General features: G+C 31.2%; 6 protein-coding genes and 1 non-coding gene across 7 annotated transcripts; 3 read left to right on the forward strand and 4 right to left on the reverse strand.

Annotated features, from left to right (window-relative positions):
• Positions 1-4,164: 4,164 nt before the first annotated feature.
• LOC110607727 (serine carboxypeptidase-like 51) lies at positions 4,165-7,743 on the forward strand. Its single transcript, XM_021746881.2, has 13 exons — positions 4,165-4,428; positions 4,520-4,614; positions 4,701-4,808; positions 4,899-5,139; positions 5,354-5,397; positions 5,487-5,554; positions 5,646-5,751; positions 5,940-6,154; positions 6,827-6,896; positions 7,056-7,106; positions 7,185-7,237; positions 7,318-7,453; positions 7,540-7,743. The coding sequence occupies exons 1-13, from the start codon at positions 4,302-4,304 to the stop codon at positions 7,609-7,611; spliced, it is 1,386 nt and encodes a 461-aa protein (XP_021602573.1). The 5' UTR covers positions 4,165-4,301; the 3' UTR covers positions 7,612-7,743.
• A 2,100-nt stretch (positions 7,744-9,843) lies between these two features.
• LOC110607724 (vacuolar protein-sorting-associated protein 37 homolog 1) lies at positions 9,844-12,878 on the forward strand. Its single transcript, XM_043959541.1, has 7 exons — positions 9,844-10,075; positions 10,696-10,917; positions 11,495-11,582; positions 12,080-12,119; positions 12,227-12,273; positions 12,364-12,484; positions 12,592-12,878. The coding sequence occupies exons 1-7, from the start codon at positions 10,062-10,064 to the stop codon at positions 12,750-12,752; spliced, it is 693 nt and encodes a 230-aa protein (XP_043815476.1). The 5' UTR covers positions 9,844-10,061; the 3' UTR covers positions 12,753-12,878.
• Positions 12,879-15,312: 2,434 nt separating this feature from the next.
• Positions 15,313-15,384, forward strand: TRNAC-GCA. Its single transcript has one exon. It is a non-coding gene; the product is annotated as a tRNA-Cys (tRNA).
• Positions 15,385-15,557: 173 nt separating this feature from the next.
• Positions 15,558-17,003, reverse strand: LOC110607723. Its single transcript, XM_021746876.2, has 2 exons — positions 16,154-17,003; positions 15,558-15,919 (listed from the first exon to the last, which is right to left on the reverse strand). The coding sequence occupies exons 1-2, from the start codon at positions 16,335-16,337 to the stop codon at positions 15,570-15,572; spliced, it is 534 nt and encodes a 177-aa protein (XP_021602568.1). The 5' UTR covers positions 16,338-17,003; the 3' UTR covers positions 15,558-15,569.
• Positions 17,004-17,159: 156 nt separating this feature from the next.
• Positions 17,160-21,720, reverse strand: LOC110607726 (DEAD-box ATP-dependent RNA helicase 38). The gene is made up of 8 exons (XM_021746880.2): positions 21,142-21,720; positions 20,478-20,771; positions 19,857-20,084; positions 19,341-19,406; positions 18,719-19,123; positions 18,517-18,628; positions 17,978-18,063; positions 17,160-17,694 (listed from the first exon to the last, which is right to left on the reverse strand). The coding sequence occupies exons 1-8, from the start codon at positions 21,532-21,534 to the stop codon at positions 17,632-17,634; spliced, it is 1,647 nt and encodes a 548-aa protein (XP_021602572.2). The 5' UTR covers positions 21,535-21,720; the 3' UTR covers positions 17,160-17,631.
• A 107-nt stretch (positions 21,721-21,827) lies between these two features.
• Positions 21,828-23,745, reverse strand: LOC122724695 (UDP-glycosyltransferase 73C1-like). Its single transcript, XM_043960440.1, has one exon. The coding sequence runs from the start codon at positions 23,563-23,565 to the stop codon at positions 22,108-22,110; it is 1,458 nt and encodes a 485-aa protein (XP_043816375.1). The 5' UTR covers positions 23,566-23,745; the 3' UTR covers positions 21,828-22,107.
• A 374-nt stretch (positions 23,746-24,119) lies between these two features.
• On the reverse strand, positions 24,120-25,928 carry LOC110607725 (UDP-glycosyltransferase 73C1). Its single transcript, XM_021746878.2, has one exon. The coding sequence runs from the start codon at positions 25,780-25,782 to the stop codon at positions 24,316-24,318; it is 1,467 nt and encodes a 488-aa protein (XP_021602570.2). The 5' UTR covers positions 25,783-25,928; the 3' UTR covers positions 24,120-24,315.
• Between the last annotated feature and the right edge of the window lie 509 nt (positions 25,929-26,437).

Here is a 26,437-nt window from a genome sequence, read left to right on the forward strand (position 1 = left end):
ACTTGCCCATTCTACGCCCTTGGTATTATATAAGGGAAGGACCAGAATTACCCACTCTATGCTCCTGGCACTATAGTTATGTTATGTTATGTTTAAGAGAAAGTCCCGAGGAGCACCCGTTGTGGGCTGGGTACTATTAGAGTTATGGGGGGTTACTGGTAACAAGTCCATCTTGATGTGAATTGTTTGTATTGTGATGCATTCATACGATCATATATTTTATTAAACTGCTTTTGCTTATGTTTCTGCTCACTAGACTCTCGTAGCTTATCCCTTTTCCCTAACCCTAGATTTGCAGGACTAGAGTTAGCTTGAAAAGTCAGTAGAGTTGTTTGGTATGGTTCTGATGTAAGAGTATAGCGGTGCACATGTAATAAATTATGGATTAGAATTGTATTTTGTCCGAGTTTTTTTTTATAATCCTTTGCTTATGATCTTCTTATGTAAAAAAATTTTAAAGTTTAAAATATGTTTAAACCAAGCTTGAGTCATGTAATGTTGACCATACTGGAAATTTGATGAGAGCTCTAGTATATGTTTTATAGTTTTAGTTATGATGCATGCATATATCGAGTTTTAGTTTATAAAGTAGGAATATTTTTATATGCTTGTATAATCATATATAGGATTATATCAGGTGTAATAGATTGTATAATAGGCTTACTACAGGCTTCAATGACTTTAAATCGATCTAAATTACCAATATCAATCTAATTTCTAAATCGTTACATAAATAACTAATTTTGTTGGTTTTATGGTTGGTTATGAATATTTAAGGCATGCATAAGGTTTGCCAGATGTGACCAACGATTGCTCTTTTTCAGTAGTTTGTATTTTTATTTGTTTTGTCTGACAAGTTTGATAAGAGGGCTTAGATTCTGGTCTACTCAGTTTTGATCTATCACTTAGAGTGTAGATAATTTATTGTTGGGTATCCCATTAGATATATTTATTTCATTTATGGTGATTTTTGTGTTGATCGATGGTCTCTTCTTCAGAAGGTTTAGGGCATCCTTAGGGTTGCTGCTTCTTATTATTATTATTATTATTTATGACATGTATGAGATTTTTCTTAAATTAAACAAACATAAGAAATAAAAAAATGTTGTCTAGCAAGTTGTACAAAAATATGTTTATCAAAATGGTTAGAGAATAATCAAAGTTGAACATAAAACTACTCAACTCATAATGTTGATAGCGATAACAAAAGAGGAAGAAGAAAGATTCCAAATTTTTTCCATTTGAAATTCAAACAAAAAAATTTTCTTTTTAAAGTATCGACAAAAGTAAACTTATATGAATAAGATTTGAATTTTGTCTTTTACTTTTAAGAATAGGGTAAATAAAATATCATGAGACATCAAAGTACTCATGATATTAATTTTTACTTATCTAATTCAACTTAATCATGGTTATACTCATTTAATGGAGCTAAATTCTGAGTCCATAATTCTTCAATTATATATTAAAGCATAGAATATTTATTTTTTATATTTTTTTAAAATATAAAATATATTATATTAAAATCAAGTTATAAATTCAGTTGTCTTATCAAAGAAAAAGAAAGTCACATATAAAACTTACAAAAATAAATCATACATTAAAACGAATATAATATACGATCACTTGCGATATAATGTGAGCATGCATATTAATATCTTGGAATTCAAATTAAATTCCAATCAGAAATATGTGAAAAGAGAGTTCTATAATAAAAAGAAAACCTTTTCAAAAGCAGACTATCCATTCTCATAGGATATAAAAGCATCTACTACATTTTTGGCATCTACTACATTTTTGACATCCACTTTAATTGCAAGTGGGGGAAAGAAGTTATTCCTTAAAACCAGGCAATCTATGACAAAATTATTCAGAGTTTTCCCTTATTAAAAGAAATCTTATCTTTCTACTCATAAATCTCAAATTCACATTATACTTTCTTCTTCTTAAAAAAAAAAAAAAAACTAGGAGTGTGAACGAACCGAGCCGAGATAAGCTTTGAAGAGCTCAATCTTGGTTTGTTAAAATTTTTTCAAGCTCGAGCCGAAGTCGAGTTTTACTCATTTCGAACTCGAGCCGAGTATTAGCAAACTCAAACTTGACTCATTTAGCAAATGAGTTTAGACGAGTCGAGTTTTTATTGAATTTAATCTCAAATAGTTCACGAGTAGTTCAATTTATTTACATGTATAATGAGATTTAATTTAAAACTAATAAGTTTAAAGCTAAAATAATTTTAGTTAAATAAATATATTTACAAATTAGCTAGTAAACTTATAAACATGAGTTTTTAAATATTAATGATCCGAATATATGCAAGTTTAAGAGTGTAACTAAACTATATAGAGAAGAATTTTAGAAAATTTAGGTTTGGCTCATGAAAGTATATGCAGGGTTTGATTTTATTTCTCTTGTGATAATAATTTCAGTTTACTTAATGAGATTATTTACGAGCCTATTCGTGAGCCTGCTCATAAATTTAGAAACGAGTCGAACTCACGAGTTTTAACGAGCCGAATACTATGGAGTTCAAGTTTGGCTCATTTACTAAACGAGCCTAAAAATTAAGCTCGAGTTTGGCTCGTTTAGAAATCGAGTCGAGTTCGGTCGAATTTTTATCGAATCGAATCTCGAATAGTTCACGAACGATTTGGTTATTTACACCCCTAAAAAAATCCGAAAATTATAAGAAGTAAAATTTATAATTTAGGTATGGATGAGTAAACGTTACTTCAGAAGTATTTAATGAGATGTCCAAGTAATCAGGCGAGTTTAACACTTGAGTATTGGCCTTTTGGGCCTTCTGCCTATATCTAGCTTTTGTCTCTTGAAGCAATACGAGCCCAAATTGAATCATGACTTCCCCAAAAAAAAAATATGAAGGAAATTTAAGATATTATTTTGAACACAGTTTGCAATGCATTCTTTTTTATATAGCGCTGAGAAAAATTTTATTTATTGTTACATTAATAATTAAAATTAATTATATACTATTAAAAAAATAATGGAAAAGTATTTATTAGTAAAATAACTAATTAAATATGATGTACTTAAATTACTAATACTTCATATAATTTGATAATTTGAAAATATAGAATTAAATATTGTTCAATTTTAGGATCTGGGTTTGATTCCTTATCCTCTATTCCTATAATAGAAAGAATATAAATATAATTAAATAATATTTAATTTATTTTATTTTATATTTGTTTGTGTAACATTCTATAATATACACATAAAATAACTAAATATTATATTTAATTAGGCTTATATATATTAATCCAATAAAAATGAAACACACTCCAACAACAAACAAGGCCTCAAAAAACAAATAAGAGAGCAAAATATATGGGGAGACACCCAAGACAAAAGGAAGAGACAGAGTTTTCGGCAATTTTTTTTTTAATGATCATGCATACCCTACTACTTGTATAAATATATTTATATAAACTTTTTTTTTTCTGATTTTCATTAAATTCTTGCACATGATTTGTTGGAATTGAGGTATTTGTTTTAGGCAAAGACAGAGAGGTTTGAAGATTCTTATGTTTGGTATATTAATTATGAGTTGTATCCATTCCACTTCCACTCCCTATATTATCCTGCTGTCTATTGCTTTCCTGCTTCTGAAATATTGGTAATACTCCAATCCATGACTTACCCATCAAGGGAAGTTGAGAAATTATGGAATCTCAACTTATTTCTGTCATCAATGAGTCTCAATTAATTAGTATTGAAATCATTTTCAGAACTATAATGTCCAAATCCCATTAAAATCAATCGTATAAAAAAATAATAAAACTGTCGTATCTATAATGATTGTATTATAAAAAATTTTTATATATCGAAAGAGAATAATTTTTATTATTAGCGTGATAAATTTTAAAATAACTAAATAAAAATACAGTTTTTGAGGTGTAGACAGGCTAACCATGTTATTTCTGATTTCATAACATAATGCACATAAACACTTGAGAAATAAGCAATCGAGATCATGAGCCATTTCCTATGATTGCTGTGTATGATTGTATCGTTGATTTTGATATTGCGTCAAGATGAGCTTACTAATAATAAATACTAATGATGCTCATTGTTATCAGCCAATAAAAACAAACAAAATTCATAGTATAATCTTACTATGAATTTTCCATAAAACATGCTTCCTTGAAATTGTCTTCTCCATGTTTGTTTTCTTCTTCAAATATAGTCAAAGGGGAAGGGAGGTGATGATTCTTATGTGATTTTCTCTACTCTATGCTATATATAAATCACCACCAACAGTCTTCATCTTGTCACCCACCATGGAGAAACACTTCCTTCTTTTGATTTCTCTTGTATTTTCTTTTACTTTGTTTCATGTATGTCTGGCCTCTACTGCAGGAACCCTTGATGGGTCTGAATACTGGGGCTACGTCGAAGTTCGACCTAGTATGTAATACTTTTTTTTTTTTTTTTTTTTCATATAGCTGATTCTAACTAGTTTGAAATTAAAGTTTAGTTTTTTGTTTATACAATGTAGAGGCACACCTGTTTTGGTGGCTTTATAAAAGCCCTTATAGAGTGGAAGATCCATCAAAACCATGGCCAATTATTCTATGGCTCCAAGGAGGACCAGTGAGTGAGAATTTATAAAAATATGTGGTTCATTGTGAAATTCACAATCCTTAAGTATGTGATGCTAATGTTGATGTTGAATTCAGGGAGGCTCAGGTGTTGCATTTGGAAATTTCTTGGAGATAGGACCCCTGGACAGCAATTTGAAGCCCAGGAATTCCACATGGCTCCACAAAGCTGATCTCTTATTTGTGGTACAGTTTAAATTCTGGGTTTTGTGTCTTTTTTTTTTTTAGTAAGTTATGATTTGTTCTGAGGGTTTACAGTTTTTCATGGAATTTTAGGATAGTCCAGTGGCTACAGGATTTAGTTATGTTGAAAATGAGACTTTGGTGGTTAGGACTGATGAAGAAGCAGCAACTGATTTAACTACCTTATTGAAGGAGCTCTTCAATAGAAATGAGACCCTTCAAAAGAGTCCGTTGTATATATTTGCAGAGTCCTATGGAGGAAAATTTGCCGTCACTCTTGGGATTTCTGCTTTTCAAGCCATTGAAGCAGGGGAATTAAAGCTTCAACTGGGAGGTAATTTTTTTTTTTTTAAATTCAGGGATGTTTTAATACATTTTTCAAAACTGAGGGACTAATTAATAAATTTTTCTAAAATATAAGGATCACATGGTAATTTTTTTTAATTTTTGTCCATGCCCACGTTTTTACTAAACACACTTGAATTGTAGTAAATTTAAAAGGGTAATGAGTCCTGAAGAGAAATATTTCCCAATTCATTTTGTTTCAGGAATTGCTCTGGGAGATAGCTGGATTTCACCTGAAGACTTTGTGGTAAGTGAATTCTACAATTCAAGATCTCTCTCTTTCAGGTTTCTGCTTCTCTTGTCACTGACGATTTAGACATATGAACTGAAATGAAGTTTTCATGGGGACCTTTACTTAAAGACCTATCAAGAATGAGCAGCAATGGATTAAACATCTCAAACAGGTTCATAATCTATTTACCTTTGACTAATCATCTCTTGATGTCTAAAATGAAAAATCATTATCCAACAAAAATTAATCTTTGCAAAATTCAGTCTTGCTTTGAAGATTCAGCAGCAGCTTGCTGAAGGTGCATATGTAAATGCTACATCAACATGGAGTGAACTTGAGAGTGTTGTTCTTGACTATAGTAACAATGTGGTATGTTTTTCTTACCTATAACAAATCTTTACAAATTTGAATTATAACCCTATTTTATTTTATTTTATTTTTAATACAATATTTTATAAAATTTAAATAATCTCTTAGTATTTAATAATATTTAATGTCTTCCTTATACATTGAAAATAAGTATAATTAGTTGATGAAGAAAGAATGTGGTGTTGTAGGACCTGTATAACTTCATGCTTGATTATGAGAATGATCCAGTGGTGGGGATCTCCAAAGAAAGATCAAAAGGACTTTCCAAAGATAGGTACTCAATGTATGTTGAGGCAAGGTTTTATAGATCAGCTGGTGCCACAGCAGGGAGTAGCAGTGACCTGTACAGCTTGATGAATGGGCTTATCAAAAAGAAGCTCAAGATTATTCCTCGCAATGTCACGTAAGATCAAATTTCTTTATTTTATGCTGGTTGATGTTCTCAAATTTAAAGAAAATAGGATTTACAAGGATGTGTTTAAATTTAGTCTGAGAGTCATTTATTCTCCTTTATTTTTTTTTCATTAGTTATGTATAACCGTCACCCTTATATAGTACCACCTGTCTTTATCATTTAGTCCCGTACGTACAGACGTACCTGCTAGGCCATACTCGTCAGACTGTTATTTAATTCTCTTTCGGCGCACATGCTTATATGACTAGAGTGTAGTTGGATATGTTCTATTGCTCCTCGTCACAACACTGGTGTTAGGGCCTCTTTTGAGGGGTTTAGGCCTTAGATCAGTCCGGCCTATTTAAATTACGGGTTAGATGACGCGCTGATGGGTTGGACTGCTTGGTTGGTTTTATTGGGTTTTGAGCCTGTTTCCCTTCTTCTAAATCTGGCCTCAGCCCAAGTATTTCGCAGTCATCATTTGTGAGTTGATTTTAAATGGGTTAAATATATAAATCGAGATTTTTTTATCCACGATAATATTCAAATATAATATCTTCTTTATAATTCCATTATATATATATATATATATATATATATATATAAATAAAAATGATATAAAGAGAAATTGATGTATTTAGCTTTTTAAGATTTGAAGTTAATTTGTTATGCTATTATTAGGTGGGGAGGACAAAACGGCTTAGTTTTTCCGGCTTTACATGGTGACTTCATGAAGCCTAGAATCCAAGAGGTATATGAAAATCCTTATATTGCTTTTATAAATTTATAATCTAATTTACAGAGAATTTTTAATTAATGTTTAAAGTGTTAAATAACTTTAGGACTTTTTTTTAGTAAACCCAAAATAATTACTATATAATTTATACAACCTTCATTGTGTGTTGTTCAGGTTGATGAGCTCTTAGCCAAAGGTGTAAGAGTTATCATATACAATGGGCAGGTGAGATTCGTGCTTATAGGAAAAGTTCTTGATTACCCTTGCATTATTTTTCATCAGCTGAAGTAGTTAATATGGCAGCTTGATCTCATATGTTCAACCAAGGGAGCAGAAGCATGGCTTAATAAACTCAAGTACAAATATTTGGCTTCATTTCTTAATTTATTTTCTTCAATAATCAAATATTAATGGTTTGATTAATTTTAAATTTCAGATGGGATGGCTTGAAAAATTTTCTAAGTGTGGATCCTACTCCTTTGTATTGCAAAGGTCACAATTCCACCACCAAAGCCTTCACAACCTCATACCAAAACTTGTCTTTCTATTGGATTCTTGGAGCTGGCCACTTTGTAAGCGTATATATATATATATATTTTTTATTTTCTTTTTTCAAAATCCATCTTACCATTTGATTAATTTTGTGAAATTTATGCAGGTCCCAGTTGAGCAGCCATGCATTTCTCTGCAGATGGTGGGGACTGTTACCCAATCACCCAATAATTCTTAGAGCTTAGTTTAATTTGTATAATTATGGAATTTGATGGCATAGCCAGAGAGAATCCCATGACCTTTTGATTTCATTTGTTCGCTAAATTATATAAGAAATTTAGCTCAAATTTTACTAATCGAGACTCATAATTTTCAGGTTAAATTAATAAATAAAAAATTAATTTAATTTTTATTTGTAATTTTTTTTATTTTACATTATAAAGGTTTTTAATATGAGCCTCTCTTATAAACAAGTTTAATAATAAAATAAAATAAATATTACTAAAAATTTATATTTTATTTATTAGATTTATATTGAGTTTTCATTCATTTAATTTTTTATTAACAACATAAATATTTATATTAAATTTATACTTTTATTTATATGATTTATTTTATAATTAAAAAATTTAAATAAATTGTCATAAAATTATGAAAAATTTCAACTTATTTTAAAAATAAATTTTTTAAATTAAAAAATAAAAATTGTTAGAAAATAGATTTCAAAATTATTAGAAAAAATTAAATTAAATTAAATTTTTACAAAATTTTTAATATTAAATGGAAATACAAAATTAATTAAAAATATATATATAATTTAAAATATAAATATTTAATATAAAATAAATTTATAATTTAATTTCTATATTATGAAAAAACTCATTAATTAATCTCTTTATTTTAAAAATAAATTAAATTATCTTTGAAATTTAAAAAATTAACTAATTAATTCCTTAATTAATTTTAACTATTAAATAATATAAAAAAATTTAATATTAAGAACTAATTAATTTATATTTTATAAATTTAAAAAACTAATTAATTAATTTTTTTAAATCATAAACTATAAATAATAAAATATTTAATAGTTAAAATTAATAAAATAATTACTAATTTTTAAAATATAAGAGACATTATAATATATTTTTTAAATTAATAATTTTTTTATAATATAAAAATTAAATAATAACTTTTTCTTAATATAATAATTATTAGAACTCCTTTTCATATAAAATATAAAACTAAAATATAATGATCACTCATAGGCAAAATAGTAGACAAGTTTGAGTACTCGTTGTCTCAGCTTGACCATTTTGATTGATTTAAGAATAAATCGGATTTTCCTTTCAAATTTTTTTTTTTTTTAAAAATCAATTGTTAGGTGAAAACTTAAGCTTGAACAAAATTGAAATTGAGATAAAAAAAATGAATAAATAGAAATATTCTTTGTTCATTTAGTTTTGACACCGTTCTATAAAATTATTTTAATATTATTATTATATTAAAAGTATAGTTGAAAAAACATTTTTATTTATGGAAGAATAAAATAATATATAATAAAAGATAGACTAATTGATTAAAAAAGTTTGTGTGTGTTTATATTTTAATTTAATTCTTTTAATTTTATTTTAATTAACTTAAATTTTATATTTTTATGTAATTTTAATTAATATATAAATACGTAATATTAAATTTATGTGATAATTTGGTAGTTTAGTATATAATATATTATTATTATTTATATAAATTAATGAACAAATAATTGAAATAATTTGATAATTTAAATATTATTATTATAAACAAATAATGAAAAAAATGATATTTATATTTTGAGTTTTAATTTAAAACGTTTAAATTTTAGATAAAAATTCAGAATATAATATTTTATTATTTTTAAAATATAAGCTAATTTATATATAAAAATAATATTAATTTATATTTAATTATAGTGAATTACATATTTAATAATTAAATTATTTATTTTTAATTTTAATTTTAAAAATTTATTAAAATTATATTCAAACATAAATATTTAATTAATTTATTTAAAATTTAAATATTTAAATTAAAATATAAAACAATATAAACATTGAATTTTTTTTATTAATTAATCAATTAAAAAATAATAATATTAATACACACGACATATTATTTATATTATTAAATTATCATATAAATTATTAAATTTAAAAATTTAAATATTAATTAAAATTATATTAAAATATAAAAATTAGAATAATTAAATTAAAATTAAAAAAATTAAATTAAAATGTAAATAGGCACCAGCTTTTTAGATAATTGGCTTAAAAGATATTAAAGAGGAAATAAACCAAAATTCTAAGCTAAGCAAATGGGCTACGCAGAGGAAAATGGGCCGAAGGAGTTCACAAAGCCACATAAAACGACATCGCCAAAACGCAGCGCAGCTGCTTATTTCGTAGTATTTTCTTTCCAAAAGCACCAAGAAAACGCTTCTTCTTTACCCATTAAACGACGCCACGCGCACCGCATAGAAGTCTAAAGTTTCGAGAAAAGAAAACCGTCTGTTCTCAAGGCAAGGAAGACAGAGAACACAGAGAGATCGTCTCGTTTCCTTGCTTTTGTTCTTTTGAACAGAGCCTTTTTGTCAATTTTACGGTTCCTATTTCTTATATAATTGCTTAAAACGATCGGGACTCCTTCCAAGCAATGTTCAAGTTCTGGTATTGCGTTTTCCGCTCTTAAATTTGGGAATTTTTTTTAATTATTTTTGTCATTGTCAGTTTAATTGGTGTTGCTTCGAGTTTTTGAGATTCTTGATCTTATTATCAATTTCTGTGCTGAATTTTGGTTTTTTAAATGGTTTGGATTGATCGATGATGTTGGTACACCTGCAATTTGGGTATTTTGGATGGTCTTTAATTCGCTTTTTATTTTTGTGAATTTTATGGTCAAATTTGATGTAATAAACACTCAACATCATTTGCAAAAATTGCAAGTTTTAATCAAGACATTACTACGTGATTTTAACATTACATGCTCTTGATTTTGCCTTCCAGACATGGTGAAATGGTTGTGCTTATGCGTTAGTATATACCCTTTATGTTATATCCACAATTGTGGTTTTGTTTGTCTTGTTTATTGATGACTTGTATAACCTATTATTCCCAAATGCATATATCATATCCAATGACCAATTGTGTTGTGGTTGATACATAATTCTAGTGTCCATACTCATTACGCTTGCGTATTACTTTATTTTTATTTCATTCCCTTTTTAATCTTTTTCATTCATGTGGGTTGTATTTTTTGGCTCTTATGTTTCAACTATGGCTGTCTGCAGGAGTTCTCAGGAGCAGCAAACTCAGCCACAGCCACAAAATGCTCCTTCACAATCTTGGTACCCTCCATCTGTAGTGAGCTCCCCTAATTCCTCTCGCCCTGTAACACCAAGTAGTAGCTCTTCTAGTAACTATGTGCAGCGGCCTACAGATCGACCACAGTCTCCTTCACATGTGTCACCTTCTGAAGCAGCTGGTGTTATTGCCCTTTTGAAGGATAAAAGGTGGGTTGCTTAATGCACAGTGTGCATATTGTTATTGTATTGATTGTTTCCTTCAACATTATTTTCTAGTTTTCTGGGCTATATGAGATTTGTTCTCTTTCTTAGATTTGCTGTCAGTGTTCATTATTTATCCACGCATAAATATTTTCTAGCAACTCAGGAAAGTCCAATGTTTTGGGCACTCTACATTTAATTCTTCCTACCATTTTTGGTTGTGACAAATTTACAGCACACATGGAAATTGACATGAAGGAAACTGGAAATAGTGTTGAGAGATATGCCTTATGTGCCTGATTTTGTTTTGATCTTAGTAAAATCAAGTAGATTGTTGATATCATGCATGGATCTAAGGTCTGTGAGATGCATTGATTTGAGGCACAGTTATTAACACATTGTTGATTTTTGTAAAGATTGCTTGGTTTAGGTCATAGGTTCAAATCCTATCTTTCAGAGTTAGACAATTGTCTTTGTAGCTTCTATGAGATGGGTAAAGAAAAATCTGGGGCGCGCTGATTGTTTCCAATAGCCTGTTTTCTTCTATTTTCTGATTACTTGTTTGATTTTTATATGTTTCTAGTGTTGATGAGCTTCGGAAACTGTTATCAGACAAGGATGCATATCATCAATTTTTACTTTCGGTTGATCAGGTTAAAATTCAAAATAATGTAAGTTGCAATCTCTTATCCTTTTCTTGTTGCCTATACAAACCAAGAAATAAATATTGTTGGGTGCAATCTTTTGTTCTTTTGGAGATTTAGTTTAAAGTCTTTTCCCTATATAATTGTTATATATATATGTCTATGTGCAAAAATTAAAAAAAGACATACGTGTTGTATTGGAACTGGTTTTTTCTGATGTTGTAGGATCAGAAAGGTCCAGGGTTCCCTTTGCCATGCAATCAGGGGTTATTGCAAGTTGCAACTGCGCTTCTCTGAACTGTTGTTTAACTGTGATTTACATATTATTCATGGAATACAAAAAATTTCCTTGTTCTATTTTAGTAGCACATTTTCTTTTCTTTTCGGTTTTTGTTTTTTTTTTTTTTAGGTGGGGGGGGGGGGTGGGGAGCAGAAATTATTTTAATAAAATACATTTCTTGTTGCCTTGATTCTGGAACTTGGTGTTGCCAATTCATTACCACTCCAATCACTTCTTTTATCAGATAAGGGATGAACTTCGCAAAGAAACTCTACAGCTGGCTAGTAAGTTCTTTTATTAATATACTATGCATTTTCCTTTTTAAGTTTCAAATTATTTGAACTATTAATGGAGAGAAAAAGGATGCTGAACTGTTATTCATGATGAATAGGGGAGAACTTGGACAAGGAGCCACGCATAATGGAGCTAAGGAACCAGGTGAGATCCAGAAGCCATGTTTCATTTTCTGTTTTGTTCGATTGTTGTTGTGCACAGAATTTAAAGCCAAATTCCTGTTCATGTCAACAGTCCAGAATAATACGGACTACTGAGTTGGCTGCTGCTCAGGAGAAATTAAATGAACTGTACAGACAGAAAGAAGAGATTATGAGGTCCTGCTCTCCTGTATCCCTTCTCCAAAGGCTTCAAGGTAAATAATAGAAGTTATCCCTCTTCAAGATTCAGGCTTATGATAAGATCATTTAAGAAAAATACCATTTTGAAGTCTTATATAAATGATCGGTTTCTCAATTGCAGAAGGAATGAATAAGACAGAAGAGGAATCTGAAAGCCTGCACAGACAACTTATTGACAGGGAGATAGATCTACCAGCTTTTGTACAAAAGTACAAAAAACTCCGCACAACCTACCATAGACGTGCGCTTATCCACCTTGCAGCTAAAACATCAACTGGGTGACAAAGAATTTGAATACAATACCTGAATACTTAGAAAAGATGTTTGCTTGTGTATCAATGTTCTTGCAAGACAATACGCTTTTGACATGTTTGTGTATTATATGATCGTACTTTTCTTATGGTTCAATTCTCTATTCTATTTTTTTTTTCTCTGTTTATTTTCAAATGGCTTTTAGAGGAAGACACAGGAAGTTGATAATCTTTGTGGCAATGCACCAAGAAAAAGATTTAACAGTGGAAGTTTCCACCTTTATGGTCAATTTAGAAATTGAAACTATATTGGGTTTGTTTCTTCAATGGTAAAACCCATGAGGAGCAAGAGAAGTCTCTGATCAAATACCAACCCTCTTCAGCTTAATTTACCATTAACGAACACAAAAGTTGCAGGAATTGAACATAACCTTGGATATTTCTTACAAACAATTAATGAGAAAAAATTACAGAATCAAGCATCTATTTATTAGCTAAATCAAAACATACAAACAAATCCCATGAAAAATCATTAATTATTTTGAAAATTATTATTAATACTTCAAATTTGAAACCTCGTGTTTTTATAATGATTTCAATACCACTTAATTTGATTATCGTTATTTATTTATTGACCCTATATTTAGGAGAAAAAAAAAGGTAGGGTGAAAATAGGAGAAATAAAAAAAAAATCATGAAACGAAAAATCAGGGAGAGAAAATTTCACAATTTATTCGAATTCAAGAGGAAAAGCAAAATAATAAAATTACAAAATTTGCTTTTCTTTTTTATCTGCAGAATGAAGCAACTGAGTTTATTTAAATTATTAAATCTAACAATTCGTGATTTGCATAGGGGTTCATAGCTCAGTGGTAGAGCATTTAACTGCAGATCAAGAGGTCGGTTGGGCCCTCTCTTAATTTTTTCCTTAAAATTCTATTTTAATTTGCACTATTTTTTTTTTTTTACAAATTTAGTTAAATTTTACAAACGATTATCAAGAAAATTACAGAATTAAGCATTTTTTTCTTTTATTATTTTTGCTAACTCAAAACGTACAAACAAATCCTATGAAATTTCACAGTTTTAGAAATGATTATAATAATATTAAACTTTATTATTATTTATTATTAGTATACCAAAAAAGGTAGGTGGAAAGAAAATATGAGAAATAAAAAATATGAAATGAAAAGCGGAATTCACACTTATGTTTAGGTTTAAGAGAAAAATGAAAGAAAATATTATTTAAATAATAAAATTATAAAATTATAAAAGAGATAACTATATAAAATTATTATTTAAAGAAATTATAATTAATATTTAAAATTTAATTTATAAAAATATAAAGATAAATTATAATTGAAGGGGGTATTTTATTATAAAATAAAACTTTATAACTAGATTTAGAAATACATCTACTAAATTATATGTTCTATAAAATTTTAATAATTAAAATGTAATTTATTATAATTAAAAATATTATGATTTAATTTTTAAATATCACATCAATATTTATTAATAATATTAATGTGAAAAGTTTACTTTGCTAAGAGTTAAACCCATAATTTTTATTGTCACAAATTAAATTACTTAAAAAGAAATTGCATCATAATTTTTTTATAACTATTCCTTATACAACCTTTTTTATATGCAGAATTGCAGAACAAATGAATAAAATCTTAATTTTCATTGCACTTTCTCTTCAAAATATGAATGGAATCGAATAAATATTTAAGTTTAAAAAAATATTATTTTTAAATATAAATTTACTAAATTCATAGTTTTAATTTTTTTTAAAATTTATAGTTAAATTTATAATTTTAAAATTATCTCTAAAAGTGAAATTTTTTAAAAAAATTTTTAAATACTAAAATAATATTTTTTTTAAATATAAATTTTTTAAAATTTATATATTATTAAATTACGATTAAAATTGAAGTGTTTAATAAATAAAAATATACAATATTTTACTAAAATATTATAAGCTCAAGAGTTGAATATCCCTCTTATATTCTCTACCTTCTCAACTCTCATTTTCCTCAAGAATCCATTAGCATAAAAACATGTTTATAACAAACCATCTCCAAATAAATATAATTTAATTTAATTTAATTCCTACACATAAATTTATATTAATATTACTTATACTAATATTTTTAAAAGAATTTAACTCTTTTATTAAAAATATAAAAATTAACAGAAAATAAATCAATTGATTTTTTATTCCAATTAGAAAAAAAAATGAAAGATTTACTATCTTTTGAAAGTCACCTACTTATCTCTTCTGGAATAAAATTTTTTATAAAAATTTATTTTAATTTAATTTAATTTATTAATTTTCTTATTTAAAATAAAAATTATTTTATTGAACTTATAAAATTTTTATTCTTAATGAAAATAAAATTATACATAATTTTTTAGGAATTAATTTAAATTTTTAACTTATAAAATTTTTATTCTTAATAGAAATAAAATTATACATAATTTTACAGAAATTAATTTAAATGTTTTTCTCATGAATTATGCCTATTGGAGAGGAGGAATATGCTTTCTAATAATAATTAAAGAAATGTGAAAAAGGTGTCGCAGACGGGTCCATAGCTCAGTGGTAGAGCATTTGACTGCAGATCAAGAGGTCACCGGTTCGAACCCGGTTGGGCCCTACTCTTCTTTTTGCCTTTAAATTCTTTTTCCACTTATAATTTTTTAATTAAATTAAATCCTGCTGATAAGAGATTATTTTTTTGTAACTTTCTTGATTTCAAATTATGATTACAAATTGAAAAGGGAAAAAGAAAAGAAACGTAAGAACAAAAGGAGCATAAAAAAAAAAGAAGAAAAAGAAAAATCAATAGTTCTTTCCACGATAATCATCAGAAGATTCAGTAGTATCGGGTTGATCACACAATGGAGTTGTGAAATAAAACGGTCCGACCACATACTTAACCAAATCACGATAAATGAAGCTGGGTTGGGTGAGCTTGAGGCCTGATTTTCCAGCACCAAAGTCTGTGAGAAGATTGCAAGTGGGATCTGGAGATGATACAATTCTCACTGAACACATATTCTCCTTCAACTCCTTCCCATTTATGTATTTGTTCACTGTCATCTCAAATTGCCCCAACTCATCTGTCTCATCACTGTTATAATACATTACTCTTCTTCTTTCATCCATGCATGTAAGAGATACCTTGCTTCCTGCCATTCATCAATTTTTTTTATCTTTAAACCATCAATATTGATGGAAGTAATGAGTGTGTGTGAAGTATCCTAATTGTGAGGAGAAATGCCAAATGGATTGATATAGAAACCATGATTTGGTATGCAAATTTCAGCTTAATTCTAAGTGTTTCGGTTTTGAATCTCCACTCTTTTGAAAAATATGCTTGAATGAAGTACAAGAACAGAAAAATGGAATAGGAAGAAAAGCACCTTTAATGGGTCTATCGCCATTGACCCATTCATTATAGCCCTTAGTGCAATCCTGGCACATCACCTTGCCAGCCACATGTAACACTCCAGCCCCATTCCAACCCAACGCTAAATTGGTGCATCCCACTAGGACTAATGCTGCTGCTGCTGCTGCTGCCATCAATTTCATTGCCATTGGACCCATCTCTCTCTCTCTCTCTCTCTCTCTCTCTCTGTGTGTGTGTAAAAAACAGGAAGAGATGAATACTATGCTAAGACAGGCTCAGAAGACAACATTTTATATGCAATGCCATGCCACAGTCGAAGTGGTGGCCACCAATTGAGACGTGCAATCCACTTTACATACCATACCTATATTAATATTTATTATTTGAGTTGTCCAACAGAGTTATTGAGACAGACCATAGTATGTCTTTTTTTCTCATATAAACTAATTTAAGTCAAAACCTTAATTTAACATTATGTATTGTTAAATTTAATTATATTTTAAAATATTTGAAGGAATTTTTATAATTATTTATCACACATATTAACATATATAAGATTTCTTAGTTGTTAGTGTATATATATCAGTTTGTTTTTGCTTTTTTTGGATGAGTTTAAGAAATTAATAAAAAAATTAGTGTTTCTATTGAACAATTATAACTATTTCATGTTAAAATATTTATAGATATACAAATAAATACTTAAAAACATAAAATTTAAATTTGGATGATATTATTAAACAAAACTTTACTATATTATTTTAAAAAATGGATTTAATTAATTTAGATGCTAGATACTGATCTATTAACGTAATTATCAAATCATCGCTAAAAAATAATCCACTAATTGACCTGTAATCTTCACCATGCCTGAGACTTATGCACTGATAAATTTTACCTGATTGGTACAGGTATCTACCTTCAGAGTTGAGCAATCTTAAATTTGAGATCTAATCCCAGCCAATTAAACCAAAAGAACTAATAAATTATTCTTTTTAAAAAGAAAAATAAGAGCACATCAGATGAAAATTATTATTTTATTTTTAAATAAAAATGCAATGGATAAATTAAATCAGCTACCACCCGTAATAATACAATCGGCTCAACCTTAGAGAGAGACAGAGAGAGTGCCGAACCATTTGCCACCTCTACCCAAATCCACCATGGACCACGCTCATTGCTCACAGCTCAACACTTCTATAATCAACCTTTTTTTGGAAATTAAATATATGTTTATACATAAGATACATTGAAAGCTTTTAATAAATAATAATTTTATACACAAATAATTTAATCAATATAGCTATTTTCCAAAACAAAAAAGGCAACGTCATAGAATGATCGACTCAGGCACAGCAAACTGGCATCCGAGACAAACTGCAACTCTAGAAAATTAAGATTATACCAGAATCTGCAACTCCTATAGACTATCCCACTCCAACATCTATGACTCTGTGTGTAGTGACCAAGCTCAACGATAACACGTGGCTAACATTACAGCAATCCAGCTTCTTTCAGGGCTATCTTAAAATCCTCCTCACTGTTCCAGGATGGCACCTGCACGATGGAGTAATGAGATGAAAGCAGTTAAGACTACCACCATCCACTAGGAAGTAGAATTTGAAGGAACTATGAATAGAAGCTTGCTCCAAAGACGTCTTATGTAACATTCACCACTACTGAACAACCTACCCTAAACATTCCATCTCTCTCTAGATGTATTTCAAAATTAAAACTTGGCACTCCAAAAAATACTTGTCCTCTAACACCATCAACCATTGTATGAATTATCTTGAAAAAAATATGTTTAAATAAGCAAGAGAGAGTATTTTATAATTACCGCTTTTACTTGGGTGCCAAAATACTTGTCAATTTTTTCCATGATCATCGCGTCCCTCTCACTCATCACAAAGTTGAAGACAGCTCCTGCAGTAACACAAGAGGGCATTTAGAATCAACAATTACTATTGTCACAGTTGCTTTGATGCATACAAATAGCACATGGTAGGGAGAAAGCAAATCATCCCCGTTCACTACAAATAACAAAAGTATTACAATAAACCTCAAAGAGAGAATGAAATCAACTTCTCATATGCTCCAATTCCAGTGGAATTTAAGTACCACCTCAATCTGAGGTTTATACCTAAAATCTAGGAACTAATGAGCTTGGAAAATCATGCTCTCAGTTGAACTGCTCAAATATTGTCAAAGGTAAATGAATAATACAGTGACATATTCATATTCTGAATATAAAACCACAAAAACAAATAAGACATCTTCTAAGAACCAATTTCTCAAATAGAAGCTCATATGGTCGTCAAAAGAAAACAAACAAAAGCACATATGATCACCAAAAGCAAAACAAATACACAAACTTACCTTTGCGGCCAAAACGCCCTGCTCTACCAATCCTATGCAGGTACACCTCATAATGAGGCTCTGATGGAGTCTCGTACTTCACTGGAAGATCATAATTGATAACCAAATTAACCTGCAAATGATAAACAATAGAGTTAGGATTGAAGATAATACATTAGACATTCAATAAGAGGACCATTTTTTATTAGACGTGAAGCGGCACCTGCTGTTGATCAAAGCCTCGGGCTAAAAGATCAGTTGATATCAGAACTTGAGTCAACCCATCTTTGAACTCTTTGACTATTTTGTCTCTATCTTCATGAGTGAGTGCACCATGAATGGTGGTCACTTCATAACCCAAGTCCACAAGTGCCTTGTGCAGCATTCCCGCACTCCGTTTTGTGTTCACAAATATAATCGTCTGTCCCAGGTTCTCTCCCAGTTCAAGGATTCTGTCTTTAATTACTAGAATTTTGACCATCTCATCAGGACAGTATACCTTGTACTGCTTTACAGAATCTAATGATAGTTCTTCTTTCTTCACAAAGAGTTGATTGTGATCTTTCTTCACAATCCTTGATACAAAATTCTTGACAGTCTCATCAAATGTTGCAGAAAACAGAAGAATCTGAAAAGAAAATGGAAATAGATTCAAGTAACTCATTGTTCTTCATCTTTGCAAATGCAACTTTATTTCCCTTTTCAATGACATGGATTACTCCGAAAGATCATTGACAAAAGGCAGAATCTTATAATTGAAGAAAAATTAACACAAATATCAGTTCAATCTTAGTTCTGCACCATCAGCTTCGGTAAAAAAATATGCAAGCAGCATGTTTGCAAACCTGGCAGCGAGCATTGAGTCTTTCAATATCCTTCATTATCCTCAAGGAATCATCTTGAAAACCATCCTACACAGTTCGATTTTTATTAGCAGCTGAGGACTAACAGCTTTAAAAGATTCTTAATTTCATTTCTAAACCATAATAAAGAAATAATAGTATGAGATATCACAAAAGAACATGTCATTGTTGCATCTAGACAAGAGAAAATTATCACAGTGAATCAATTAGAAGCTAAACATTGTTGAAATATACTGCAATTGGACCACAGTAAAAATTTTTTTCACTTTTTAATACTTCCAAAGAAGCATGTATTCATGTTCATGAAATTTATAGGGGGTTCACTAATCCAAAAACTAGTAAAAAAGTGCTAACCAAGTTAAAAATGTTATAAAAGAAATTACTGAGCAAACAGAAGAATGGGCCAAGCTAAAAGTTCAATGGAGGTAAAGGCCGTGTAGAATATATTAAAATTGCAACCAAACCACTGTATAAACATAAGCAATATAAAAAATGTACCTTGGCAAGCATGTGATCAGCCTCATCAAAAACAAGAACTTTCATATCAATAACACTTAATTTCTTCTGCGACATTAATCTCTTTATTGTACCAGGGGTGCCAATAACTACTTGAGCAAATATTGGTGGCCGACTTCTAGACCTATCACTGTTTCCACTCTCCATTGGCACCGCACATTCTGAACTGATTCCAGTGTATTTTCCCATCTTTTGAAGAACCTCCAAATTCTACAACAAAAAATTGGAATGAGAAAACCCCACATGTCACATAATACAAGGTAAATAAAGATTATGCACATTATTTTGTTGCCCTAACTACCTCCTAACTGTTATCTCTCAAACTAGAGCTTGAAGAGTTTGTATGCCTTAGTCCAATAAAATTCTTGTGGTGAAGATCTCAGGTAACAAAATGAACTTTGACGACCCAACATAAATTTGATGATACTGGATACATATATATTGCTTTTCAAAACATAATGCAAAAATATTTCAATGGAACTTGCCCCAAATTTATCATCTGTTAGCAGTTTTCCTACTATATGTCTTGATTTACCAAATTGAGCATTGAACATACATAAAATAAAATAGGAGCAAGGAAATAAAAAAGTATAAGAGCTTAACCTGAATGGATAACTCTCTTGTAGGACAAATGCAGAGTGCCTGAGGTCTTTTCACATTTGGATCGACGCGACTCAACATGCCAAGCACAAAACAAGTGGTCTTACCAGAACCATTATGTGCCTGAGCAATCAAATCTTTGTATGGAGGAGTCAAAATCATCGGAAGACTTATAGCTTGGATTTTGCTAGGTTTCTGGAATTTCATCTCCACATACAATCCCTTCAGCAGCTCAGGTGACAGGTTCAAATCTTCAAATGTACTTGCTGAAGTATACGGGGTATCACCAGATGTAACCTACATCAAATAAACCCCAAAATAACAACAAAGTCAGGGAGAAGAACTAAACTAATTATGCTTTACACTAAAAACTATTATGCTTTACAATAAAAATTACATCACATGTTTTCCTTAACGTCAATATGATATTTTAAAATTTTGCACCTCAAAATTTAAATCTTCATTCCTGAAGCAGCATTTATACTACCCAGCATACAAAAGCATAAACATAATTCCAGTATTATAACACATACTTAGCAGGTGCATCCAATCCAAATTAAGTAATAAAAAATAGTAGAATAAGAAAACTAACAACCAAAATTCTCGATTACATTCTTCCAATTTCCATAGTTCTACAAAACCCTAGCAAAAGGCACAAAAATCTTACAGCTTGGATCCTAGAATCTTCGGGGTCATCGAGGAATTTGTTGATTTTTTGGGCATCATCAATAGTTAATTTATCCACTTTGAGTTCCTCAGCGATTTTATCCTCGGATGAGGAGGCAGTGCCGCTCGGTTGCTCCTCATCGTCTACTACATCAGCCCATCGCTTTATTTCCACCGTTTGTGACTTGTTTTCTGGCTCTGTACTCTCGGCGGCAGAGGCAGGTGGTTTGCTCTCCGTCTCCACACTGGCGGTGGGTTCTGCAGCATCCACCATTGAAGTACTGGTAATTTCCGCCGTTTGTGGCTTGTTTTCTAGCTCTGTACTCTCGACGACAGAGGCAGGCGTTTTGCTCTCCGTATCCGCACTGGCGGTGGGTTCCGTAGCATCCGCCATTGAAGTCCAGTTAATTTTCGAGGGACGGAAAAAAACGCGACTCTGCTAGACGAGCTCGGAATAAGCGTCCTGTACACTGCAAAGCTCGCCTCAAATTGAGTTTTATACCATACAACGTAAGTATAAAGTATATATCGAGGCGGTGGAATTTAGCTTAAGATTCCAGCACAATGAGTTACAGAACCTACTGGAAACTAGAAAGCTGTCTTCCTTAAAATAAATAAATAAATAAATAATTAATTAATTAAAAAAAAAACCTTGGAAAGGGGTCTCGTGGACGACATGACGTTTTGGACTCTGAGATGTACTTCATTACCCATTTACCCTTTCAAATGACAAGAAATCACATCTATTTGATTCTTTTACATTAAAAGCATATTAATTAGTCATTTTCCTTTGAAATTATTAATTATCAGTTCATCCTTTTTCCAAACCCTTCAATTTATTCAAGTTGACAGTTTAAAACAGTAATGGAAAATAATAACATGGATTTTATGTTGGTAAGCAACAAATCTTCTTCACCAACCAAGACCAACAACCTAAATTTTTATAAATAATTTTACATCAGGAATCTCAGCATTTCTGGCCCAGGATGTCTTGTATTAGCAGTTTCATATTGAGATAAGAAGACCCATCTTCCTCCATTGCATTTTTTGCCATGATACTCAACTCTTTTGCTCTTTTTCTTCTTTCCTCACCTTCTTCTCCTTCATCCATCAACCTGTCTATTGCCCTTGTAACAGCTTCTCTTCTCACCAAAACTCCAACCTTCTCTTCCTTTCCCCATCCAACAGTAACCTCTGTCCCAACCTTTACACCAATCTTCAGCACATCCACAACTAGTCTCTCATTGAAGAACTGGTCTGCAAAAAGTGGCCATGTGACCATTGGTGCACCAGCACATATCCCTTCCAGCGTTGAGTTCCATCCACAATGTGTTAAGAATCCACCAATTGCAGGGTGTGAGAGTATTGCGACCTGTGGTGCCCAGCCTCGAATTATGAGACCTCTCCCTTTGGTCCTTTCCTCGAAACCATCTTCTACAATCCAGTCTTCTATTTCTTTTGATTTCCCTCCTCCTCTCAGCACCCAAATGAAAGGTCTGTTTGATGCTTCTAAGCCTGACCCAAGTTCTATCAATTGTGAAGTTAATAAATTGCAAATGCTACCAAAGCAGACATATATTACAGACCCTGGTTGCTGTGAATCAAGCCACTTGAAGCATTCAGATCCTTCAACTGAAGCCTTATTTCCTCTCTGAACCATATCCAAGCTGTTCTTGTTGTATAAAGAAACGGGACCAATGCACCAAACCTTATCTCTTCTTACCTTCTTGTATTCTTGGACACATGCAGCTTCCAACTTCTCGAAGGTATTAATAATAATCCCATAAGTCAGCTTGTCAGCTTCTGCCAATTGCTCATTAAACGCATCTATATTTTGAACCGCAGATTCTGGGAGCTGGTCTTTCGTTACTTCAATATGATGAGGCAATCCAGGAACAACAAAGTATTCGGATTCAGATTTTAAACTCTCAAGAATCCTGGAAGTGTAAATGCAGTGCATGCATAGCATAGAAAAGCAACAAAAGCCATTGAAAGCTATTCTTGGAACACCAATCTTCCTAGCAACCTGAGCTGTGTAGGGTAAACACATATCAGAAATTATACAACTGGGCCTTGGCTTTAACTCTTCAAGCAATCGTTGGACTGGCTCCAGAAGCCGGTAGGTTGACAAGAAGAACTCAACGGCCGAACCCAATGAAGGAAGCATGTCAAAATTCTCGCAATCTTTGGGTAAGCCTGCTTCTTCTGCAGGAAATTGGAGTTCAATAAATTGAATTCTGAGTCCAGATTCAACAGCACGAGAAAGGGTTGGTGTGAAACGCTTTGCATTAAGTGGTGTAGTGATTACTGTAACAATCATTCCATGATGAGCTAATAATCTAGCTATGTCCATCATAGGAATCATGTGGCCTTGGGCCATGAAAGGAAACAAGAGAAAGTGAAGTTGATGGGAGTTGGAATCCATGGTGATAATATCAAGTTCCGAGCTATGGCTATATTCTGATCGGCTGGTTTATATTGCTTTCTACTTTCTGCCGGCCTAGACTCCGTTGTGACAATGCAGGAGACTAACTGGTGAATTGTGTGGCTCCAAAGACCAGAGGATATGTATAAAGAAATTTTGTCTGTATATTCTTATGCTTTTCCTGGACTATTCGGCAGATGCTAAATGAAACTAATTCATCTGTGATTGAACAAATTTTAATTAATCTATTACCAAATATAAATTAATTACCTATTAAAGAATTATTATTTTTTTTCAGAAAAATATAATAATGTATTAGTATTTAATAATTTAACATGCTTTATGAAATTAGTTTTTAGTTGGATTGAAATCTGCAATTAATTTAGTTTTCAATAATATCAACTTGATTTAATTCCAAGAAATATGTTGAAATTCACTTATTCAATTAATCCGGATTTAAGGTTAATAACTTAATCTAGTAAAAGTGGAGGTTCATCTCACCTCCTGTATTCCGCTCACCAAAACTAATATCTAACAATATTAATTTTGATAAAATTATAGAAAAACAATTGTGGAAAAGTTCATGTTCCAGAATTTAGACTGAAGACATCCACTGATAAAGACTTCCAAGCTTGAAAATGCTAGAAACAGAACTAGGCAGGCATACTGATGAACGCTTGAAGAACTGGGGGCGAGTTAGTACGAGATAATCAACGATTAAATTTATTAATTGAAATTCACACACTGCAATTACTTAACATTTGCTTTCTGTCGCATGATATCTTGTATTAATAATTTCATGTTGAGATAAGAAGATCCATCTTCCTCCATTGCAGCCCTTGCCTTGACGCTAAACTCTTTTGCTCTTTTTCTTCTTTCCTCACCTTCTTCTCCTTCGTCCATCAACCTTTCTATTGCCTTTGTAACAGCTTCCCTTTTCACCAAAATTCCAATCTTCTCTTCCATTCCCCATGTCACAGTAGCCTCTGTCCCGACCTTTACGCCAATCTTCAGTACATCAACAACTAGTCTCTCATTGAAGAACTGGTCTCCAAAAAGTGGCCATGTAACCATTGGTGCACCAGCACATATCCCTTCTAGCGTTGAGTTCCATCCACAGTGTGTTAAGAACCCACCAATTGCTGGGTGTTGGAGTATTGCTACTTGTGGCGCCCAGCCTCGAATTATGAGACCTCTCCCTTTGGTTCTTTCCTCGAAACCATCTTCTACGATCCAATCTTCTATTTCTTTTGATTTCTCCCCTCCTCTTAGCACCCAAATGAAAGTTCTGTTTGATGCTTCTAAGCCTGACCCAAGTTCTATCAACTGAGAAGTTATTAAATTGCAAAGGCTACCAAAGCAGACATATATTACAGACGTTGGTTGCTGTGAATCAAGCCAGTTGAAGCATTCAGATTCTTCAATTGAGGACTTATTCCCTCTCTGAACCTTATCCAAGTTGTTCTTGTTGAATAATGAAACTGGACCAATGAACCAAACCTTATCCCTCTTTACCTTCTTGAATTCTTGAGCATATGCTGCCTCCAACTCTTCATAGGAATTAAGAATAATCCCGTAAGTCACCTCTTGAGCAGCTACCAGTTGCTCAGAAAATGCACCCCAATCATGAAGCATAGCTCTTGGAAGCTGCTTTTTGGTTATTTCAATAGAATCGGGCAATCCAGGCACAACAAAGTACTCGTTTTCAGATTTTATGCTCTCAAGTATTTTTGAAGTGCGTAAACAGAGCATGCATAGTGTAGAAAAGCAACAAAAGCCATTGAAACCAAGTCTCGGAACACCAAGCTTTCTAGCAACCTGAGCTGTGTAGGGTAAACACATATCAGAAATTATACAACTAGGCCGAGGGTTTAGCTCTTCGAGCAATCTTTGGACTGGCTCCAGAAGCCGGTAAGTGGACAAGAAGAACTCATTGCCTGATCCCAGTGAAGGAAGCATATCTATATTCTCGCAATCTTTTGGTAATCCTGCTTCTTCTCCTGGAAACTGGAGTTCAATAAACTGAATTATGAGTCCAGATTCCACATCACGAGAAATGATTGGTTTGAAACGCTGGGCGTTAAGTGGTGTAGTGATTACTGTAACAATCATTCCATGATGAGCTAATAATCTAGCTATGTCCATCATTGGAATCATGTGGCCTTGTGCCATGAAAGGAAACAAGATAAAGTGTAGTTGGTGGGAATCGGAAGCCATAGTAATGACTAATGAAGAACGAGCTCTGTGTGTCTACAGTTTGTGGATATGATCATATGCATGTGCTTCCTTCTTGTGTCGGCATTTTAGAGGAAGATAGAGAAAGCTAGCTCCTCTAGTTGGTGACGCAAGTGCTTAGCTTTGCTAAGCCAGGAGAATGTGATGTGGACCATGTCTGCGAAGTGTATGGCTGTGGGGTTTGATGAAGGAATTTGTTTGTATATTCTTTTCGGTTGCTTGGATTCGGCAGATGCCCAACTTATTCAAGGAGAAAGAGAAAGCTGATTTGATGTCTGCATAATTACCTCTCTGTGTTGGCTAAACAGAAACTCTACCGTTGCAGGTACAATCATTTTCGGACTGTTTCACCACCTCCGTATATTTTGTCTAACTATATTTTGTATCAGTTAGACGTGATACTACTTAATAAAATTTATCCATATTTTTTTAAAATAAAAATAAAAGAAATTACAAAAATTGGTACTAAACAATATTGATTATTATAAAATAAATTTATATATATGCATAGGATAATTATATTTTAAAAATATATTTTAATTATTATATATATTATACAATAAATTAATGCTTTGAAATATATACTTTGTTATTATAATAAATTATACCGAAATTAATAACTATATATAATTTATTA

Source organism: Manihot esculenta, chromosome 9, assembly GCF_001659605.2.
Source record: "Manihot esculenta cultivar AM560-2 chromosome 9, M.esculenta_v8, whole genome shotgun sequence".
Classification (NCBI taxonomy): Eukaryota; Viridiplantae; Streptophyta; class Magnoliopsida; order Malpighiales; family Euphorbiaceae; genus Manihot; species Manihot esculenta.